The following is a 23,577-nucleotide window of genomic DNA, read 5'->3' on the forward strand; positions in this document are numbered from 1 at the left end:
ACACGAACACACACACACACACACACACACACACACATCTGCATGGGCTGAGCCACACTCACCTCTCTTCATCCTTGAAGATAAATTTCCGTAGCTTGAGGTCACGCAGCACCAGCCCTCCATCGTGGCAGTGGGCCACAGCAGAGGCAATCTGGTAGAACAGTCGGGCTGCCTCCTCCTCCCTCAGCTTCTTGCAAGTGCGGACAAAGGAATGCATGTCTCCATAGCTCCGCTCAAAGAACACATAGGCTTTGGTCTCCCCCAGGAGGATTTCTGTGATTTGGTTGATGTTGCTGTGGGCAGACAGGCAGAAACACGGGGCCAGGGACTCCTGGTAGCAGCTGATCTCAAACACCTAGGACAGAATTGACAAGATCCCAGTCAGCGTCAGCGGTGCCTCCTACGACCCAAACCGCAGAATGCTGAAGCCTCCCACGGGCTTGTGCTCTGACATGGCATAAAGGGTATGAAACTCAGACCCCGAGCACACCAGTTCTGCCTGCTACCCGCTGTATAGTGCACAACTAATCCCTTGACCGCCCAGAACCTCCTAATCTTTGACACAAAATGGGTAAATGAAAATTGATTCAATATTGGGGGGATTTTAAGGGAAAAATGAAGTAAATAAACAAACGCTAAGTTTTATTATTCAGTGTATGTGTGTGTGTATGCCTCTGTGTCTATCTGTCTGTGTATGTGTGTATGTGCCTATGTGTGCCTGTGTGTGTATACCTGTGTGTCTATGGGTCTATGCCTGTGTGTCTATGTGTTTATGTGTGTCTGTGTGTGTCTCTTTGTGTATGTGCCTGTGTGTCTATGTGTGTGTGTGTGTCTGTGCCTGTGTGTCTGTGTGTGTCTCTCTCTATGTATGTATGTGCCTGTGTGTCTGTGTGTATGTGTCTGTGTGTCTCTGTGTCTCTGTGTGTGTGTCTGTGTGTGTGTATGTGCCTGTGTGTCTGTGTGTGTCTCTCTCTATGTGTGTATGTGCCTGTGTGTTTGTGTGTGGAGGCCAGAGGTCAATCTCAGGTATGCCTCCTCAAGAAACTTCATACAGGGTCTCTCACTGGCCTTTGACCTAGAGAACCCTGGAATCCTCCTGTCCCTGTATTATCAGAGTATGCAACACCACATTTAGCTTTTTAGATGTGAATGTCAAGGGTCAAACTCAGATCTTGTTTGTTTGTCAAGCACTTGACTGTCTGAGCTAGTACCTAAGTCCAAAGGGTTTTATTATTCTCCCCAGCAGAGAACATATTTATAGGGGAAAAAATGACTATAAAAAATACTTAGAGAAAAAAAAATCAAGTGACCATTGGGCAAAAACATCTATTTATGTTTTATAAGTGCACCAAAATACACATGAATGAACAATTAATTCATCATACATCTAGACTTTCCTTAATAGTTCTCCACATGCGATGAATTCATTTTACAGATGGGCAAACTGAGGCAAAGGAAACAAGTTTAAATCTTGCCCCCAGTGGCAGCGTTAGGAATAGCACATGGGCCGTCTCCATAGGGGATTGGACTGGCTTCCCTCCACAGATATCTAACTCAATGAATCAATCATGCAATGATTTTTCTATGAATCAGAGTTAGCCTGTGAAATGCCACCTCGCTGTTCCTTAAAAAGAAAAAAGCACCGTCAATGCCTTCTGAACAGATCGACCTAAGAGAAATGAACACAACAGAAAAATGTTGAGGATAGAAAGGGGAGTTTTCCGTTCATTTCAAAGCCTATACTAACTCAGCTAGACCAGCACTTAGGATTGGAATGGGGTTTCCCTTGCTCTGGGCAGGGTGGCGAAATGTGGGTAAGGGGAGTCTTACTTGGAAGTGGTATGCGGTGGGTGAGGGGGTGCTTCCTTTAAAAGCAGGTCTAGCAGAAACTCTAGCTTGTCTTCTGCGGCAGCAGTGAGCGCCTGTCAGTTGGTCCCAGGTGAAACCCCATCCCCAGTATTTGGAGAGAGGTAGGAGAGATGCCAGAGAAACCCCCTGTCTAGGGGATCATCATCACTCTGGCTGGGTTCATCCAAATAGGATGGATAAAGCACAGAGACAAAGAACCTCCCTCTTTGTAAGAATACCCTGACCTAGACACCACAACCTTCCCTGGGTCCTGATCCCGCCCAGGAAGCTCTGTCTCAATTCTCTTCACTGCCAAGGCTCAGTCTCAAATGCGTGCAATATCTTAGAACCCTCTGAGGGATTCCTGGGCTTTCTGGGGCCCATGCAGGAACACAGGCTGCAATGTAAAAATCCAGGAGTTAAGTAACTGAGCATTTAAAAAAAAAAAAGGAAGGAAGGAAGGAAGAAAGAAAAAAGAAAAAAACCTGTGAGTCAAACAGGGACAATAAGCACCTCAAGGGGGATGGTGCTAACTGGGGCTGAGGAAGCAAAGTCAACAGAAAGGCTGTGAATGAGCCATAATGAGGTAGCTCAGGAAAGTGGCACAGCTGTTGCCACTACACCCTCGAATTTAAGAATGAATGCTGGAACCTCCCCGGAGACCACAAATCACACCCAGATATTGTCAAAGGATGACCTCAGAACGGTGACCTCAGAGGCCTGCTCAATTAGGAATCTGAAATGCTTGAGTCAACCTTAGCACAGAGACAGCAGGCCACAAAAACAGGGAGGAATTTCATCGAGGAACACACACACACACACACACACACACACACATACACACACTGTGGCTAATGTCAACAGGCTGCATTATGTAACAAGCATGATTTGCTCTGCAGGGCCAGGCTGTGGGTTCTGTCGCCACGGCCTACAGTTCTAATTACTTATAATGCACTTCCTATTTCCAGTTACCTTTAAAATAACAATAATAAATATAAACCAAAACAACCTTCGGCTCAGCATGGTTAGCCTGCTCTCCCAGAGCGGGGCTGAAAAGCTGAATGGACAGAGAATTAATGAAAGTACCCAACAAATTCACGGTCGCTCTCCAGTGTGGCCATCCCCTTTTGTGGGAGAGTGTAAAACTGCAAAATGGTGGACAGAAAAGGACAAAAAAAAAAAAAAAAAAAAAACTAAAAGAACTGCTTACGTCCTCCTACATGGTAAGGAGCCAAACTTTTATTAGTGGCTATAACAGGCATTTATAGGCTTGGATTGGTATTTAAACCATCACCCTCAAGTGCAAAAAAAAAAAAAAAATCAAGCCATGAGCCTGGATGCCAGCTCCTTTTAAATGTTTAATTGGAAGCCTTGGTTATATAATGTGACAGTTCAGATAAGGCCCTACGATCAGGCCACATTCATCATGTCTGAGGGGGGAAAAAAAGAAGTGCCCATTCTGCCAAGATAGTAATCATGTCATTTTGCACAGTAGCTACAAGAATTTTTGTGAAAACAGCTAAACAACCCTTAAAGATCTGCCCCTCCTTTGGCCAACTAAAGTGGGCACGTGGAGACAATAATCAGGCTGGGGAATTTGGGCTATTTTCTTGGAAGGTCTCCACTGCATCCCCCTCCCAGAAAAGAATGCCCTCCAGAATCCTCTCCAGAGTCTTCCCCAGTAAACACAACCTTTCTGTTTAATCTGCTTTTGCACTTTTTCTTGCAAGAACACCCAGCTAAGAAACAGGAACCCCACATGCTCTTAGCATCAAAAGGAGGTGGATTCAACATTGTAGCAAGCTTAAAAAAATGCTTCACAGTGCATATATTGGGGTAGCTCTCAGAATCACCCTCATAAAACTCTCCTGGAGAGTCTGGCACACAGCTATGCTTGTAGAAGTCACCCACAGCACCTCGGGTAAGAAGGCAGGAGAACATAAGCTGCCGAGTTGTAAAGGGATGACCTCTGTCAAGCAGAACAATGATACTGCACTTAAATCCACTTGCAGCCACACTGTAATTGGTGAGGGGCTGATTCAATCTTTGCAATAACTAAACCAACAGATTAAGTACAGTTTGGGGCCAGAGAGCAAGTCTGCAAACGACACTGTAAGGTCAGCCTACAGTGAAATATGTCTTGAAGGATCTGAAATGAGAAAGAACAGAGGCCAGAGACAAGCCTGGTTTTAAACAAAGAAATAATAGCAAGATGCTCCTGCAGGATTTGGCAGTGGACTCTCATTACTTAAAATCATCTCTAGCCTTTGGGAGGAAAAAAAAATAGTAAAATGCTGTGCTGAAGTTGAGCAAAGGGAGGGGGAACGCCAACTGCCGATGATGGTGCATATTTCATAGGAGAATGACAGCTTGGTGGATTCATTCATTTCGAAGGATGACTGTCCTATTGTGCAGTGTGCAGGGCTCCCCACAGGCTCAGAGTTGCCTACTGAATTTACTGCTTTAGCTGGGCATAGCTGCTCGAAATTACACTAACTTGGAGAAGATGCAAAAGCCCCAATGCTTAGTACATGCAAAAAGCAATATTTAAAGAGTTTTTGGTTTCCTTTAAGTTCAGAAATAATCTCAAAACTGCCTGGAGGTCTTCACCCATCCAGTTTTTGCAAGGAAAGCGCTCCAATTCAACACGAAATAGGGCGATTTCACAAAGCCGCTAGCGATGAATGAGGAAAGTGTAATACAGTATTTGTAGCACAGATGTGCATGGTACCCATTTCAGAGGCAACAGGAACCCCACTTCCCCCTCAAGAAATAAAGAAAACAATGCAAAAGAACTAAATTTTAGTGGTAATGTAGTCTTGATCCACATCCAGTTCTAGGTAGTATTGCTCTCCCCTGCATAGGAAAGAGACTGTAGTCGAATATTTTGTTACTACTCTCCTCAGTCCCCTTGGTGAACGCACACAAAGACACACAGACACCAGGAGACACAAAACGGTCACTGTTCAGGGTCAAAGACAAAAAGGAAACTGACGGGCCCTTCTTGGTATTAGCACAGGGGGTTCCAAAGGACAGTCTCTAAACAGGCAATGGTGGTGTTGTGGGTGCCGTGGGAGCAGCCACCAGGATGTGCAGACAGGAAATCTGAAGAAGCGAAGAAACCCGGACAAAAAGACAGAGCCAGAGGGTTCCTTGCTCTCCCAAAAGTGCGCAAGGGGTTGATTTCCATTCCAGCCTTCCTTTCCAGGCTCCAAGCAAAAGAAAAGGCTTTAAAACGCCCTTGCCCACTAGAGCCCTGGGCTCAGCCAGAGGGGACAGTGTTTTTGCTTTTTGTTTTTTGTCTCCTTTAAAGGGCACCTTTGGAACAAAGGTTTAGCACCTGCAGACTGCTAAGAACAATGGCTACAAAGGGAACCAAGTGAGCGCTTTCTGAAAACCAACCGGGGATTCCCTAGTCCTCCTGGGGAGGGGAGGGGGCTCGACCAAGAGAGAAATCCCCAGGCAAGGCTACCCAACCTGGTACACAGGAGTTCGACCAGCTTCCTAGGGCACGCGTGTCCGTGCCCCTGCTCAGACTGGCAACCCTCCCTGGCTCTCCCCAAAACGCCCCCGCCGCAGCCCGCCCTATTGTCTGAAAGGGTCTAAAAACTTCGCAACTCGTCAAACGTGGACAGACACACAAATAAATCCATTTAACAAGGCCACGCGTAATGATTCCACGAACCTCCCGCCCCTGGACTCCAGGGCTCAGCGACCTTTCTCCCTATCCCAGCCCCTGCCAGAGGACCCGGGATGATTTTTTTTTTAAGCAAAAGTAATGCCGGGCTGGTTACCTTGCAAACCAGCTCCTCTCCGCTGTGCAGATGTACAGCGCGGAAAACGTGGTCTCCCTCCAGAGGCTCCAACAGTAAGTATTTCCCGATGCAAGAAACGCAATGCGACAAGTTCGGAGTCTCGGGCGGGCTCGGAGAGCCAAGGTTCGGGCTGAAACTCTGGCTGGGCTCAGCGGACCTTATAGACGACAGCTCTTCGAAATCCTGGGTTTTGTTCCGCGATCTCCCATATCTCGCTATTGTGATAGGGGTAGACCTGTGAATGTTCATGAGTGTGGGGAAACGCACACGACCAAACAAACAAACAAACAAACAAACCAAAAACCCCGCTGGAGAGATGGATGAGCCGCGGCTGCAGGCGCCTCGATGCCACCGACTTAAAAGGATCAAAAGGGGAGGGGACGCGACTAGGGCTCCGTGCGGGAAGAGTTAGGAGCTAGCCCCCGGATGGGCGCCGCAGGGCAGATCCCCGGCTGCGAGCCCCGCTCCCGGGGGTGCTCGCTCAGCAGACAACTCGGGTCCTTTTGTTACCCCGACGCAGCCAGCGCAGTGCAGAACCGCGCTCTGGAGTATGTGGGTCTCTGTTCACAGCGTGGATCTGAACGAGTGAGTGTGCCTCTGGTTTGCGGAGCTGCAGCGCCGGAATCCCGAGCGATCCCCAGCTGAGGAACCGCAGACGGGCGGAGGAGCCCTGCGTGGAGTTTGTGCAGTCTTCAGGGAGCGCGCGGCGCCGGCTCGCCCTCCACGCGTTAGAAACCAAACAAAAAGAAAAAGGAAATAAGCACCAGTCTACCGGCTCACGCCGCGCGGCAGTCAGAATCCGCGCTGCACCCCCCTTTTTTTGGTGAAAAGGGTGGGGGGCGTGGAAGGGGGTGCTAGAGAGGGCAGTTACCTAAGTCTTAACTGTAGATGGCGTCTGAGGCTTTTCAAAAAAATCGCAGAGCTCTCAAAAAAAAAAAAAGTAGACAGGAAAAAAAGCAAAATAGCAAAGGAGCATTTAACTTGGAGCGGTCAGCGGTGCCAACAAAAGATTGCAAAAACTGAGCAGGGAGTGCAGGAGTGGAGGAGGCACAGGTACCGCGACAAAGCCCAAGGCTGAGGCCGCGCGCGGTCAACACTGGCTCCTGCTGTCGCCGCCTGCTAGCGTCCGAAATCCTCCTCCGAAGGAAGCAAGAAGTGCGGGCGGTGACCTGGGCAGACCAGCGACCAGCGGTCTCTGTGTTCCTGGCAGGAGCTTCCAGGGGTCCTGCAGGAGCTGGCAGCAGATGCTCCCCGGACCCTGCCAACCAGCGGCGTTCCTTTCCCGCTGCACAACCGGGTCTTGAGCCTTGGAAAAATTTGCAAACCACTCTTGCCTTCAGATGCCTTGCGACCAAATTGCTCGGCGGGGTTTGTTCTGGAGGAAAAAATTGAAATCGACGGCTTTTCTTCCTTTATTATTTTTTTTCTTGCCACCCAGAAGTAGGAGAGGATCGTGTATTTAAAAATTAAAGGGGATGGCCAGGCGCCCTAGGCCAATCCCGGCGCTCAGCACGCCCGCATCCCCGGGCGAGGCGGTATTAATAGTTACTTACGTGGCCGGGGATCTCGGAGCGAGCCCGGCTGTGTGTGCGCGTATGTGTGCGCGCGCGCCCCGCTCGCTCGCGCTCGGTCTCCCCATTCAATGTCACCGACACATTTCCTCTGAGCCCCCGCCCTCGTAGCCGGCCCCGCCTCACCCGCGCCCCGGCCCCTGTCATTGAACCGGGCGCCCATCAATCAGCGGCGCCGCTGCCAGTGCGCGCACGGCTCCCCAGCGCCCGCCGGCGGCCAGGGCAGCTGCCGTCACCCCTGCAGCGCCCCAGCCTTGGGCGCCGGCCTCGCCACTGGAAGGCTTGGCCAGGCGGGAGGTAAACAGTGCTTTATATCCTTCCGCCATCCAGGGCTCTGGGCATGCCTGGCCTGCTGCGCGCGCTGCTGAGCTAGGAGGGATGCTGGGCTGTGTATCTACCCCCGGCCACCACGCAACCAAGGAGGGCGGGCTCAGGTTAACTTTGGAAGTTAGATCCTCTTCGTTCTGGTTTTCTACAGAAAGCCATGCATCCTTGGAGCTTTGGGCCCCCTCTGCTGTGATGTTGACAGAGGAGCTGCTTAGTTTCTGAAGAACGATTCTTGCAACAGCCCTGCTTTCCAGTCTCTAGAATTAGTTTCATTCTTTCTCTCCAGCGCTTCTCATTTCACAGAAGCCCTTTGTGGATTTTTGGTCGGTGTCGCCACCTCCTTCTCCCTTCCCCCACTCCTCAGTTACAGGATTCGGGATACTTTCAGCATCTTTTGACTTCAGGGCAAGGTCTATTTGGAGGCTCAGGGAGAGGCACCTTTGCACCCACACCTCCACCGAGTGATGTTGGCTTCCAGCCAGAGCGGAGCTTCTCAGGAACACATTCAATGCTGGGGTCAAAGGAAGGCTGCACTTTCTCCCCAGGCTTATTCTTAACTTCCTGGGAAGGTTCCGGAATACTGGCTTGAGCAGACCCGGGGAAAGTTCAGGCCAGGGCTTCAGACTTCAGCTTCTAGACCTTACCAAACGCATCCTGGTAAAAGAAGCGATATACTAGGGGGAAACAGGAAGAGAAAGAGATGGCCCGGGCAAGGCTGCTGGGCGTCCTCTGAGTTTTTACCTGCTTAAGGCACCTCTTGCTACACAGGAAGGTAACAGTCTTCCGCAATACCACTTTTGAACAAAATAGACAACTAGTTATAATTATAGTAACTGGGACAACAGTCGCTCTAATGATAAGGAGGTCCCTGGGGGTTAACTGGGAACGCCAAAAGGACTTTATTGTCCAGCTGGCCACCCTAGAGGACAGTTTTGGAAGGAAAATAAAGTGGTCCCCATGTCTCGACACTTCTCACATCCTTCTCCCTATTCATCTGCCTTGGACTCAGTCCCCCGATTCCTTAATCTGGCATAACTCCATGAAGATGTCACCATGAATGCAGACTGGTGTATTTCTGTAGTTATGGCCAAGTTTAAGAACAGTTCCTAGGCAGTCACTACTGGGGATCCATGGAGAAAGGTTCCGTGTGGCCTCTACCAAATTTCCCCATGATAAGGTTTAAAAGACGCATGTTCCAGCACCAGTCTCTGATTTCAGAAGAGAATTGGGTGGGTAATTTTTTTTCCTACCCGGGTCTCTACTTTCCATCAGTTAAATAAAACCCCTGCTGACCTCATGCGATTGCTATGGCTGCAGTTGCGGTTCTGGGAAGTCTGTGAAGGTGACTTACAACAGTGATTCTCAGCCTATTGGTCAAACGGCCCTTTCTCAGGGATCAACTATCAGATACCGTGCATATCAGATATTTACATTATGATTCATTACAGTAGCACGATTACAGTTACGATGTAGCAACGAAAATAATTTGATGGTTGGGGGTCACCACACCATGAGGAACTCCATTAAAGGGCTGCAGCGTTAGGAAGGCTGAGAACCACTGGCTTACAACAAGCTAAGCCTGGGTGCTGAAGATCCAAGTATGAGTAAGATTTGATTTCCTCCACCTAAGAGCTCAGTCTAGCCCCAGAGAAGGAATGTGAAACAAGTCATCCCCATTGTATGGCAATGCACCCACTACAAGAAGAGGGACCAAGGAAGTACGGGCTTTCCCAGGACTCCAGGAAGCTTGCCTGAACACACGCTTTCTTCTTTTCTTTACCTTAGAAGAATCCAGAGAAAATATTTATTGAAACCTACTACATGCTGGACAATGGATATGGAGATATGGCTGTTGAAAATACAGATTTTCTTTCTTTGTGGACCTTGTATTAGTCCAATGAGCCATAAAATAATACACATATAAGATATTAGTGTTGGCGTTTTAGGCAGAGAAAAAAATATGCAAAACAACGGAGTAGGAAGGTCTAGCTTTTTAATAATGGTGCTGCACTGACCAGGTAAGCTACAGAGCTCATTGCAATTAGACAGGAAATGATGGGCTGTGTTGCAGCTGAAGATGGTGGTCTTCTGGTAGACAAAAAAAAAAAAAAAAAAAAAAAAACAGATTCCACGCCAACCTGGCTTTCAATAACGAAATGGCAGGGTTGTATTGGGATCCTAGGGAGAACACCCCGGTGCCCATTGTGGAGTGATTTCCAGTGGGCATCAGAGAGACGGGAGAGCCTTGTGAAGTAGCAGAAAGCCAAGCCTCAGCCTACACTGATGCCTGATGGATCCTGCCCACCAATGACAGTGAATTCATCACTTCTTAGGAAGTGATACAGCAGTCACACTGTTCCTCTGTAAAGCCCTGTGTTTAGGGTGACATTCACAAACAGTACAGGAGAAACTTGAACATTTATACCACAGACCTGACTTTCTTCATGGATGCTGACTCGGTACTTTTCCTCAAGCGACAGAAACCTATTAGAAGATGGGAGGGAATCTCCAGAACCCCAGTGTTTACCCGCAGGATCTTAGGTCGTTCTGAGACATCTTGCTCTCTAACATGGGATTAAAATCTGAATTTTGCTGACACATGAAATCTAAGAGGGACACCTATATAAACCAAAGAACATGGTGTTCTCTACACAATAGAAACCGGCTGTTATTTACTGTAATTGTTGCAATGGCTGGGATACAGCCACATAAAGCAACTCCACATATACTAATTAATAATGTAAATAATGGGTAAGATGTTTCCAGTATCAATAAGACATGTAAGTTATTAAACATAATTATAGGAATAGGGTAAATATAGTGTATTTGAGATGAATTGAGATGCTGCGTGAGCATTAAAACAAGGATTACACACTTAGAAAGGTATCACTTTTTCCTAGACCATGTTGAAGTAAAGTCAGTCAAATGCTGTCACTATCTCAGGTTATAGGCTGCCATGCTATCTAGAATTTTCCATTACTCCTTCCTTCTCTCCATAGCTCATTAGTTTATTTATTCAGCAAATTTGGGTGCCCACTATATATAGTGTTCTAGCTAAGTAAGTTTCTCTAGAAGAATAAAACATATAGGATATACATATTATATAATATATATTGCATTATGTTCCTCTAGAGGACACATATATGATATAATATATACATATATGTGTGTATTTATTAAATTTATTAAAGAATGTATTACAGTAGTTTACAGGCTGGCTGTGATCCACCTAGTCTACCAATAGAAAGTTCAAGAATGTAGCAGTTGTTCAGTTCTCGGGGCTGGATGTCTCAGCTGGTCTTCAGAATAAGAAAGAATCATGAAGAAGTAGACTCTAAAGCCATTGAAAGGATGAACTTGCCCTAGTGAGAGCAAGAATGAGCATGCAAAGTGCAAGCACTTCCGTCTTCCAAGTCCGTCAGATATAGGCTGCCAAAAGACATGGCCCAGATTTAAGGTGGCTCTTCCCATCTCAAAAGATCAGAATTTAGCATTGATCTTCCCACTTCAAATGACTTAGTTAAGAAAAAAAAAAATCCCTCACAGGGAAATGTACCCATCTGCTTGTCATTTAGTTAATTCCAGGTGCAGTTATATTGACAACCAAGAACAGGTACCACAAGAGGTGACAACAGTTCTCTCTTAATTCTTACAAAACATTCCCAATCACAAAAACTCACAGGAAACTTCCAAAATGAGCTGCAGGGCGTATGAGTTCAGGCTGTGTGTAGAGTTCACCTATCCACCAGGATAGCCCATTACTCAGTGGCCCTGGAGGTCTTTGCCTGTGTGCATGCATGTTTATGTGTATGTGCATGCATGCATGTGTGCATGTATGTGTTTTCTGTGCTAAGGAAGAAGAAGCAAGGAAATGAATTTATTCTGAAACTGTTTTTTTTTTTTTTTTCACTACAACGTATCCGTCATCACACTTTCTAGAGTTGAGTAAGCCTTTGGCTTAAATGGGCCACTTAAAATCCTCCCACAAAGGTGATTTCCTTTCTCACTGTATTTTTTTTCTATACTGTTCGTATTCTGGGAATCCATTTCTTATTTACAAGGTGATTCCTAGTAGTGACTGTTAAAAGGTGACATTTTGGTTAAATATTTGTTGTACCATGGCTAGCGGGAGATGTACTTTTCCCATTGGCTAAATGATCTACCAGGAAAGTCCAATGTATAAATACAGAAAAGCAAAGAAAAAAAAAACATTTAGAAGGACATACTTGTTCCCTCTCTCCCCCACCTTTGGGTCTTCGTCCTGTAGCTTCTCTTTTTCCGGGAATATCAGTTGTTGTGTGCCCAGCACTGAGACGAGATATATTGGTTGTGGGGCAATCAACTTGTGACAGTTTTCTGCACAGGACAAGCTGCCTGCTGTCCCAGTGAAAGAAAACAAAAGAGAAAGAAAAAGGAAAGAGACATGACTGTTCCGAGGTATGGTGGCAGGGAAAGTTACTGTAGATGAGAGGGAGAGGGTATCAGACACAGGGACATCCGGGAGAGTCCGGAGTGGACATGAACAGACTAAGCTGGGTCATGTGAGGAGGTGAGGAGCTGAGAGAGGGGTACAAGGTATAGCAGCCAAGAGGGCAAAGTTATGAAAGGGAAGAGGCAGGTAACCCAAAGGGTCAGATTATATAGGGAAGAGCAGCCCAGACCCTTGAGATGGAAAGTTCAAGGTAGGGGGTGAATATACCAGCCAGGAGGACCTTGTAACAGGTAGGGACTCAGGGATGCTGGGCCAGGTTCCCTTTGAAATGTTAAATAGGCACCTCTGCCCTCTGTCCCAGGGTATGAGACTTAACTCTGTGCATTTGTGAATCACTGAGCAGAAAAAAAGAGGAAAGTGAACACAGGTAAAAAGGACCACTTAAGAGCTGAAAGTTACAGTCTAGCCACAGAATTAGGTTCCTGGCCAAGGATTCTTTGTAGGGTGTTCTGGTAAATCTACCATGTGCTTCCATGCTGGCTCCAAAACAGAGCTCTGGAGCAGCAGCTTCAGGGCCAGGACATCCATGTTTCAAAAGTCCCTTAAAATTGCTTGACCCTCATCTTAGACGGAAAAGAGTAATGATACCATACTTACAAAGGAAGGGGAGAAACGAAGTGGTGATTGAGGATTCCTTTCAGATGTTATGCTGCAGTCATCCATAAGGTCAAGATGGCCATAATACAAGCAGACGAATGTGAACAAGGACGAATTGCGTTTTCATCCAACTTGGGCCCCAAACTCAGGCAATTATCAAGTTGGCTTTCGGCTTGTCTTTGGCTACGATCTTAGACTAAGAAGAATAGGAATTGATATGTGTACCAGGCTTGCCAATTCGTAAGATACTTGTATATTGTGTCTTATTTAACCCTCACAGTAGTATCCTAAAGGAGGTTTCATTACTGGCCTCGTGATTAGGCACTGAGTGTGAAGAACAGATCCAGTCCACCCATTCACTGGCATAAGCTGTGACCCTGTGATGATGGCCTTGGGAAACTGTCCTGACTGCCACCCCCTTCTGCCCTCCACACCTTCCCTCCTTCATTTTCTCTTCTCCACCCATCCCTCCACCACTTTCTTTCTGTGTCTAAACACAGTTCCAACTTGATGACAACTTTTGCATCCTGCCTTGGGCCATCTGCATGGTGTTTCATCTGAATAGCGCTCAGTGATTGTAAGAACAAGAAAGCACATTTGAACGACGACAACAACAAAACAACCTCTATCTATCATAGTTTCTGACTCTTGAGCCCTGTGTCCCCAGGAGGCCAGGTGTTCAGCAAAGGTAGTCAGGAACATCCGTTGAATAAACCATGTGTGGTGGTTTGAAGAAGAATGGCCCCCATAGACTCATATATCTGAATGCTTAGTCACCAGGAAGAGGAAGGTTTTGACAGGAGGCGTGGCCTTGTTGGAGGCAGTGCACAACTGAGGGTAGGCTTTGAGGTTATTTCAAAGGGCTCCAGTCTTCCCATTGTTTCTCTCTTTCTCGCCCTTGGTCTGTGGATTTAGATATAGTTCCCAGCTACTCTTCCAGTTCTCTGAGTGCCTCCATGCCTGCCACCATGGTGACAATGGACTAAACCTCTGAAACTGTAAGCCAGTTACATGAAATGCCTTCTTTTGTAAGAGTTGCTTTGGTCATGGCATCTCTTCACAGCATTAGAACAGTGAATAAGACACCATGGCAGGAATCACTAATACGTTTGACCCCAGTTTGCACTCAAATATGCAAATATGAATACATGCTTTGGTGGCTAGTAAAATGTAAAAATGTAAAAAAAAAAACTGATTTCATAATGTTGGCTTTTTTCCAGTGAGGCAATTAAAACATATATCTAAGTATAATGGTTATACTTGGGACAGCATGAAATTTTATATTGTTCAATAATAAAGCTCACTAACAAACATGACTTCCATGTAAGTTCCACTCCAGGAAGTAAATAGCTCTCTGAATGGTAGTTATTCAATGATCCTAGGACTTAATCCATGATGGACCAAGGGAAAACACTCCAAGAAGTTGAATTCAGGAAGTCAACCAACACTCATTCAGGAAGCTCTGAGGACTGAAATTAGAAACGCCTCAATCTTAGGTAAAGAATGCAAGACTTTCCAGGGCAGGATAGTAGTACATGGGATTGTTGTGAGCAATAGGAAACTTAGATAAACCCCGCCCTTGGCTTAGTGACTGGGTGGAAGTGAGCATTGGCTGGTACTATCATTGCAACCAGGACTAGTAAAGTCAGTATGAATTCCCCCTTAGTTTTCCCTCCAGCCCCCATTGCTCTCTCTGCTGCTTCTGCTTCTTCAAACTAGACAAGAGAGTTCAGAGTGACAGAGATGCTCTGCATTCTCTCTCAACCCCCTCAGTCAAGTCTGGGGAGAGACAAGAACCTCAAGGTGCAGAGGAAGAGACAAAGGAGGCTTCTGGCATTCACACCTAGAGAATGGGGCGTGTCCTCAGCTCGTGCTGCCACGCCCCCTCTCTAAAGCCAAATTCTGGAGCCCCTAACTGAGATCCCCTTTTGCAAAGCTTCTCAAAATACCCCAAGGGAAAAAACGGGCAGAGCCCAGGTTAAACAGGCAAATTAAAATAAATCCCACCACAGAAATCTTATTTCTATCATCTGCGTGCCTCCCAGAGTGCCTGGCCTGATTTTATTCAAAGAAAACAAAAAACATCACCATGAGGTTGTAGGAGACCCAATTCCCTAGTGACCAAAAAAATAAATCTACATCTGTGCAAAGTTCTGGGCACACAGCCGGCCAGCACCTGGAGGAAGGGCATTTTAGAGTCTGGGATATACAAAAGAATCCTGGCTAGTTTTCATTAATGTCCAGGGATCTTTCTAGGGAAGTGAGGAAACCAGGACCCAATATGGGAATGGAAATCCAGCCAGCCTCAGGAAAGAAAAAAAAAAAAATCAAAGGGATCACTCCAAAAATGATTAATCAAGAGCTGTAAGAGTTCAATACAATAGTTTTCAACTAAAAATAAATGCAAAAAGATCTGTTGCTGTGGAATAATCCTCTTGTATGCTGTAAAGATTTGACACTTTAATTGACTTAATTAAACATTGATTGACCAGTAGCTAGACAGGAAGTACAGGTGGGGTGACCAAACTAAGGATGATGGGAAGGAGAAGGGCAGAATCAGGAGTTGTCAAACAGATGCAGAGGAAGCAGGAGAGGACTGGGTCATGCTAATTAAGGTACCACCATGTGGCAGAGCATAAATAAGGAATATGGATTAATTTAAAATGTAAGAGCTAGTTAGTAACAAACCTGAGCTATTGGCCAAGCATTTATATACTCATATAAGCCTCAATGTGGTAATTTGGGAAGCAGCTCTTGGGTATTTGGGAACAGGCAGTCAGGACAGAAAACTCCACCTACAATCTATGGTGAAATATATATATTAAAATACATATATATTTTAAATTTTATATATATATATGTATGTATTTTAAAGGAGGCTCCTTTTGCATCAGGCTACCTCAGGAAGGGAGAAAATTTGAAAGAATGAATGCAGTTCTGCATCTGGCTCTTGGTAAGTGCTTTGCAAACACTGGCTCACATCTTGCACTAATCAGGCTGTATAGAGAGGATGACGCCCATTTTATTCAGAAGAGAAATGACATTGATGAGGATTAGTTGCTTTGGTGACTAGTAGAGAGTAGAGCATGTGATAGTTTTAATTGTCAATTTTGCATGCTCTAGAGTCTGTTTCATTCTGGCCTTTGGGCATGTCTATTGGGGACTGTCATGGCTTTCACATGGGTGCAAATGTGTTTGTGGCCTAGATAAAAGGACATGGTCAAATAATTGTGTGTGTGTGTGTGTGTGTGTGTGTGTGTGTGTGTGTTTTGTTTGGTTTTCCTTTTGCTCCTTTCACCTTCTCTCTCACTGTCAGGTCATCTACCCTGCAGCTGCCACTGCTGGTTCCTTCCCTGACACTGAGAGCTTCACAGGCTTTCAGCCTGTCTCCAGGAATCCTCCTGGCTTCTAACATTAGATCAGGACTGCTGAGAGATACACACTCATGAACCAAACAGCTGCCAGCTTCTCAGCCTCTCCAGTGTGAGACAGTCATTGTTGAAGTGGACCACTGTCACAGTGAATCTGCCAAGTGAAGCAGTAAACAGACTCTTAAAAGAAATTCCACATTAGCTCAGAACTGAGAGATAGATAGTTATTTATTTAGGGGTAAACTCACAAATCAGGATTCTCTGCTTGAACAAGTGGATGGAGATCGAATCCAAACAATCTGAACGAGCAATCGGCGAAAAGGAGCAAGGGGAAGGAGAAAATGGATGGACAGAGGTTCGGTGTCTGTGTATGTAGTATGGGGCCACGCCCCAGTAGGCCGGTAATTACAAGCTGTAAATCTTCCTTCAGCAGACCACAGCCTGTAAACTAATCCCTTATATTATGTTTAAACACACACACACAAACATACACACACACAAACACACATACACACATACACACATACTCACACACACATACTTACACAAGCACACATACACACATTTATTATCCATTCTGTGTTCTATAGTGATATTTTATTTATGTTTTAATAAATAAAGCTTGTCGGAAGGACAAAGCCAAGCCACTAGGGATCAAGCAGTGGTGACACACACGTTTAATCCCAGGATTTGGAAAACAGAGGCAGATGGATCTCTGTGAGCTCAAGGCAGCATTGGGCTACACAAGATCAGTGAAGAAACAAATCCAGGTGGTGGTGGCCTACATCTTTATTCCCAGCACTACAGGAAAGATAAAATGAGAGGAGAGAGAGGCTTAGTCTACATAGTCTGCTTAGTTTGAGGTTGCCCTGCCTTGGTAGAAGTAAGACTTCTCTAGTGGTTTGACTTCCTTGATTTTCTGGTTTTGGGGTGGAACCCCAATATCTGTCTCTGGGTTTTTATTATTTGTGCAAGAGTGTTCTGTTTCTCTACAGAACACTAATACAGAGTTGAATGTTCCATGCTTCTCTTCTGACACATTTCCCCACTGGGTGGATCTACTCAGTCTATACCACTGATTGAGAGTCTGGTCAAGCAGCAGGCCATCAGTCATCTCTAGATGCCACAAACAAAGCAAAATATACAGACACGGTAACTTACATAACACATCGTTCACTGTTCTGAAGGGTAGACAGGTGTGATTGATGGTCAACCTCAGTTGTCATCTAAGCAAGGTTTACACTCTCACAGGGTTGGGCAGGGAACTTTTGGGGTGTCTGTGAGGGTACTCCCTGGAGGTGTCAATGAGGAGGGAAGATATACCTTGAATATAGCCAGGAGCATCCCTGTGGACTGCCATCCAGGATTGAATTAACAGAAGGCCTTCACCCCAGACTCCCAGATATACTCACGTGGCTGTTCGTGGATATCAACTTGACTACATCAGTAATTAGCTAACACCTAAGGGGCAAGGTATACCTGTGACTGTTTCTTTCTTAATCAAATCATTTGAAATGGGAAGACCCACTTCTAATCCAGATCTTTGAAGTGGGAAGATCCACCATTAATCTGGGCCACATATTCTGCTGGCCACACCTTCTACCGGCCGCCTAAATAAAGGACCTGAAAGAAGGAAGCTCACTCTCACTTTGCCTGCTCTCTGTCACTCTTGATGGCAAGCCCATTTCTTCACTGGCATTAAAATAGATGTCTTCAGGATTCTGGCATACACTGGTGTCTGTCTGAACAGGTAATGGAATCTTGGACCTTCTATTGGCAGACAGTCATTGTTGGAACCACTCGACCACAACCAGTAAGCCATTCTATTAAATTCCCTTTATGTATATTCATTCTATAAGTTCTGTTCTTCTAGAGAACTTTGATTATTAAACCACGTTACGGGCTTTGAGCTTCAGTCTGCTGTTTGGAGGGAGGAAGACAAAATCACTCTGTATTGCACTATCACTATATTTTGAGAACCTTTTACAATAAACATCACAGAGAATGGCTGTGCCTTTGTATATAAGATTTATCACAGAATTTAGGCACCCAGATTTGTATAAATTAATACACCATAAAGAGTAGAAGTTACAAGTAATGTCAGGCAGGAGTCTGACAAATTATCTAGTGAAGTCCTTTGTAGGGATAAGTCCCACCCCTTAGGGGGCGTGTTCGCCTCAGGCTAAAGTTCTCCTATAAAATTGGTGAGCGTGCTCCCAGCGCTCTCTTCTGCTTTCCTGGTCTCCGCGGGAACAGTGGTTCTGTAAGTCTATTCCTCCATTAAAGCTGTCTATATTTTGACAATCTGTCTGCATTCGCTTACGCCATTACAGTCCTTAGCACTATGACATTATATAATATAATGCTCTCTCTCTAAGAGAGTCAGTGAGAGTGAAGTATAAACAACAAAGAATCTAAGTTGATAAAGTTGAGACAGAGAAAGCATTGGAACTGGTCTTGAAATTCAAGCAGAATATTAACGGGCCAAGAAAAGATATTTTTAGCTACGCATTGCCCCATGCCTCTGACATTGACACTCTTGAGGCTGGAAAAGAAACAAGTTCAAGGCCAGGCTGAGATACATAGTGAATTTAACAAAGGCCAGGTTTAACAAATGCAGGAGAGTCTGTCTCAAGCTAAAGGGACCTAAAAGAGGGCTGAGGGTTCAGCACTTACTCAGCATATGAGAGACCTTGGATCTATCACCAGCACCAGCGTCTGGGGAGCATTTCTAGATATGTGTGTGTCAGCTCTAGGAGGAATAAAGAAAGGCACAGACCTTCCAGAAAAAGAAGCAGCAGTCAGGCTTGCTGAAGGTCAAGGCAAGCATTCCAAGGAAGAGTAACAAGGCGACAGCCTAGCTCATGGGGACATGTGACAGCCGAGCTAAGTGCCAGGATGTTTTTCTTTCAGGCAGATTTCTCTCTGGTCCCTGATAAGATCATTGAAAACCATCTCGGAAGTCGGCAACTATGGTCTTCTCTAGGGCCGCATATCTGAATGATAGATTCTTATAGTTGATGGAAGATGAAGAGACTAAAAATGACTGGTCTAACTCAAGAACAATGATATCCTCCTGATACCCACAGAGGCCCCTTTTATTCTGATACGGTGACTCCATGACAGGGTTCAGGTTGTCTACCCCTTGTCATCTTGGTAGTAACCAGTGCACTCCTCTGGGATCTAAGACTAGACAGATTGCTCTGACCTAGATGAAAGGAGGCTCTTAGAACCTAGGACTTGTTTTTCCCACCTTATCTTCTCTGCTTAGGTTGAGCACATAGTGAGCAGCATCCTTATTTCTTAGAAGATTTGTCTGTGGCGTCCTTCTAGAAACCTGGTGATCCGTGCCAAGATGGCCATCACTTTGTACTGGAGCAGAAAGGACTGGAGGCATTGATTCCGCAGGTGACTCTGCCCATCTGTGTCCACAAAAGGTCTCAGTGAGTCTGCGCCAGAGCCAAAAGAGGCTGCATCTGCCAGCAGGTCTTCAAATGCACGTAGGGCATTTCTAAAGGATTACTGTTTTTAAGTCCACATTTCATAACTGAAATGATTCCATTGTGTTCCAAAACTCTCTATAATTGAATGTTCTCTTTGTCGACCCAATAAACTGCTGGTTTTGCAATAGGATTCCCCTGGCACCTTTCCTGGGAGGTTCAGTGTGAGAAATCCATTCTTAGAACAATAAACATACTACCAAACTCTTGTCACTTAGGTCACTTCAGCCAACTGGTCACCTTCTACGTGCCTGGTGCTGCACCTGGGGGACATGAGAGGGGCTCCTAAAACCCTCAAGGTCAAATGGCAGAGCTGCTGTGTGTATTTTTATAGCAGTTTCTTCGTCTGAGATGCTTCCCTTTTTCTTATCACATTCTTCCTTGAAGAAGGAATAAAAGAACACTCTTAGATGCATGACGTCACACAAAGTACAGACAGAACAGTGCTGATGAGAGGGACCACACACTTGAAGACTTCTGTGGCCAAAAGGGAGCCTCAGATCTCAGAAGGGAGCTCTGGGCACCTTTTGAATCTGGGCAGTGTGAAGCTGTGTACACCCAGAGAAAAACAGCGCAGACAATATATGACTAGCTCTGTATTTCACCCCAGTGATTCAGAAAGCTTCAGGGTTTGTGTCTCAGAAAGCTGAATGTGTTTTTGCTCAGCCAACCAATAATCCTGATAGAGAAACGACAGGGAAGGGGGTGTAGAGAGGGAGAGCAGGCCGGGGCAACCCTGCACTCTAAGCATGTGAATGAAGCCATTGCACTCCTTCTGGACAAGACTAGAAGCCACCAAACAACCTCAATGATATCAGCTGCCCCATGGCGTCAGGAGGTAAAGCAATGGACAAGATGCCTACTCAACAAAGACAGCTGGGCCAATGCAGTATCGTTGGTCAGGATTCCCTAGAACAGAACTGATAGGATAAACATGTATCTTAAAGGGGGATTTGTTAGGTTATTGGCTTACAGGAAATGGTCCAGGTAGTTCAACAATGCCTGACTCACCTAGAGAGGCTAAGAATGCTGTAGTGGTTTGATCCACAAAACTGAGTATCTCAGCAATCCTAATGTGACACTGGAGGCCTAGAAGATTCCATGAGAACCACTGGTATTCAGTCTACAGTGGAAGCCAGAAGCTAGGACCTAAACTTGGTGAAGAAAAGCCGCCGCAGAGGATAGATTGCTTTGCTGGCAAGAGTGAGCCCAAGCAGGAAAAATGCTAAGCTTCCTGTCTCCATGTCCTCTTATGGGGATCACCACTAGGTGCTGCCACACTGAGATGGGCCTCAGCGGCTTGTGTTCTAAGACTAGCCATTACGTCATCTCCCACAGTTCCTCCAAAATGGATGGTGTCTGTCAAACACAGGCCAGTCTTTCATGGACAACATATTCAGATGATGATTCTCTCATTGTACAAGGTAAAATGATCATAAATCCTCATAGATCAGGATCTCCCTGAGGACAAGGGTCATTTCTTCTCTCTTCTTCTCTGCATGGCAGTGGCCTCACAATGTTGGGTCTTGTGCATACTGAGATGGCCAACTCTAATGCCTCAAGGTGTTAGCACTCACCCAATCCTCAGACGCACCATGAGACACAGCCTTCTATGGTGGCTCTTACCGTGTTCACTGATCTCACTAGACCCAATCACTGTAAAGACGTGGATTGCATGATCCTCAAGTCTCTTCCATCTCAGGTACTCAGTTCTCTGAGGAAGAGTCAGGTAGTTTTATCACTAACAAGCGATGGGGTCCAGCTACTCCTGTTTTTTCAAGAATGCAAACAGTAGCTACGTTTTCCCTAGATGTGAATGCTGAGGAATCCAGATAAAGCAGGAAGGCTTTCTTCCCTTCCGGTTCTAATAAGGTCGATTTCGCACAACTAACAATTTTCCCACAGAGAAGGGCACGGTGGCCTTCAAAGGCGTGGTGTGAGATGAACTGCTCCTGCTACAGAGCAGAATTCCTTCCAACCTTCCTTGATTTGTGAGCCTAGTAAAGCTAACTAATGTTACTTGATTGCTATGAACACAGCCTGTTGCCTGCCATTCCTTGTCACTGCATTATATTCTCCAGTAAGGAGTTATGTTCTTAGCTGGAATATAGAACTTCTTCTCCCTAAATATTTTTTGAACATTCACACTTCATCTTGGGCATCTTCAGGGACTCTTGTGCAGAGCCAAGAGTTTCTATTCAGCATATGGCTCTACCAGAACCACACCACATTTTATTTTAATGATCTCACCATCTTCCAGTTGTCAACTTGTAAGTTCACTGAAGGGGAATATTGCATTTTATGTGTGTGTGTGTTTGTGTGTGTGTGTGTGTGTGTGTGTGTGAGAGAGAGAGAGAGAGAGAGAGAGAGAGAGAGCGCCTATATATGTGTTTTTGTGCTGCAGACAATGCGTACACTTTTTACACAAAGGACTTAGTTCTTGCCTAAAAAATTATGACTTAGAAAAGGTTTCATTATTATCCTTGTTGAATGACAAAACTGAGGCTCCTAAAGGAAAGCGGTCACCCTGCCCCCCACAGGACACACCTCTCCCCTTCCCTGCCCCTTCCATACTTAGTGACTTGCTAAGCTTCTTCTCCACACCCTGAGACTCTAGGGGCTTCTCTCTGGTGGGAAGGAGAGACCCTCCTGTGGCTACATGTCCTTTGTTTTAAGTATCTGGGAAATGCCCCAGGATTCCTCGCTTCGTTACCCTGGGAGACTATTGCTCAACCCCAGCAGCTGCTCCGGAGGAAAAGAAAAAGCAGATACCCTGGATGTCTCGTATGTACAGTGCGACGCTGAACCGAAGATGATTGCCAATGAGCGAGAACTCTTTTGTTGTGCAGTTAACTTCCAGTGAGGTCTAGCTCTTAATCTTCAGTGGGCGTAGCAGGAAGTACTACCGTTAAAAAAAGTAAAACATATATATTACTAATACTGTTGCTATATAAAACAATATTTGGCCAAGACAGTAAAGATATGATTCATTCCTTGTTCATTGAGTTGCTAAATATTGTGTAGTGAGTGGAGTCACCATATGGTCTAACTGAGCTTACTTGGGAGGCTGGGTACAATATTGTGTTGGATATAGAATTTAGAATTGCACACGCCTGTGGTGGAGCGAGTGTGGATGAAACAGCCGACTGCTAATTTCATTAAAACCCTCATGCAAACAAAGATGCACACAGCACACGGCAAACAGAGATCTTGACAACCTGCGTGCATCTCCGAAGTTCTTTTTTTTTTTTTCCTCTCCGAAACTGATGGAGAGTGGGCAGAACCACACATCTAGACACAGATGCAATCTTTGAAGAAAAATGTGTGTGGGCAAGTACAGTGCCAGCTGGGAAAATCTAAATGACTGAAGCCCGTGACTCAGAAGTCTTAAATTGCCTGAAAATTAATGAAGCTCGCTGGGGATGACTCAGTTCATTCATGTCCTCAGCTTGCAGGCTCCAAAGCTTGCAGAAGTGGCTGTTGCTCAAAGCTCAGAAGAGCAGACACCATGGCAGAAAGAAGGCCCACCCTGGGAGAAGAGGCGCTTTGGGGAAAACATGCGCTAGTAGCATGGCTGGAGACGGAGGTGAGCTGCTTCCCAGTCTTCTCAGGAGCTGTATGCAGAGCTTTCTCTGAGCCTGTCTTTCCGCCCTTGTAAAATGAGAAAGAGACCTCGGGTATTCAGGTTTCGGCAGTGTTCACATTCTGATTAGTCACCGGCTTTAATAAGAACCAACTTTCCTTTTTGTTTGGAGAATGACTCTGTCTGTAGCCCGGACTGGCTTGGATCTCACTGTAGAGGCAAGGCTGGCTCCAAACAGAAGCCACCATACCCAGCTTCAGATGCAGTTCAAGCATGGAATGCCTAACAAGTATACATCTAAAGCACAGGGAACAAATGAGAAAAATCACGATACCTGTAAGCCTCAATTTCTCTCTTGTTCAGTGGGTTTTAAGTCCAATTAGAGAGCTGTGGGTTACCACCAATGTCTGCATGCCACAACTGCTCCCATAGGGTTATTGTGCCACACTGGTCCTTGGTGTGGTTCTAGGTAT

The 23,577-nt window shown here is 45.7% G+C and overlaps 1 protein-coding gene across 2 annotated transcripts in view; it reads right to left on the bottom strand.

The window, feature by feature from the left end:
* Positions 1-7,329, bottom strand: part of Trib2 (tribbles pseudokinase 2) — a 31,537-nt gene extending 24,208 nt beyond the window's left edge. Inside the window, exons 1-3 of one of the 2 annotated variants that reach the window (XM_050141933.1) lie at positions 7,217-7,329; positions 5,643-7,038; positions 63-355 (exon numbers count right to left, since the gene is read on the bottom strand). In XM_050141933.1, the coding sequence (XP_049997890.1) occupies positions 63-355; positions 5,643-5,912 (563 nt within the window). In that variant the 5' untranslated portion in view covers positions 5,913-7,038; positions 7,217-7,329. Of the gene's footprint in view, positions 1-62; positions 356-5,642 lie in introns of both variants that reach the window. The other variant, XM_050141934.1, reaches the window with a different exon arrangement.
* Positions 7,330-23,577: the final 16,248 nt, after the last annotated feature.

This window comes from Alexandromys fortis, unplaced genomic scaffold (genome assembly GCF_014885135.2).
Source record: "Alexandromys fortis isolate MF-2015 unplaced genomic scaffold, M_Fortis_MF-2015_v1.1 scaffold_30, whole genome shotgun sequence".
NCBI lineage: Eukaryota > Metazoa > Chordata > Mammalia > Rodentia > Cricetidae > Alexandromys > Alexandromys fortis.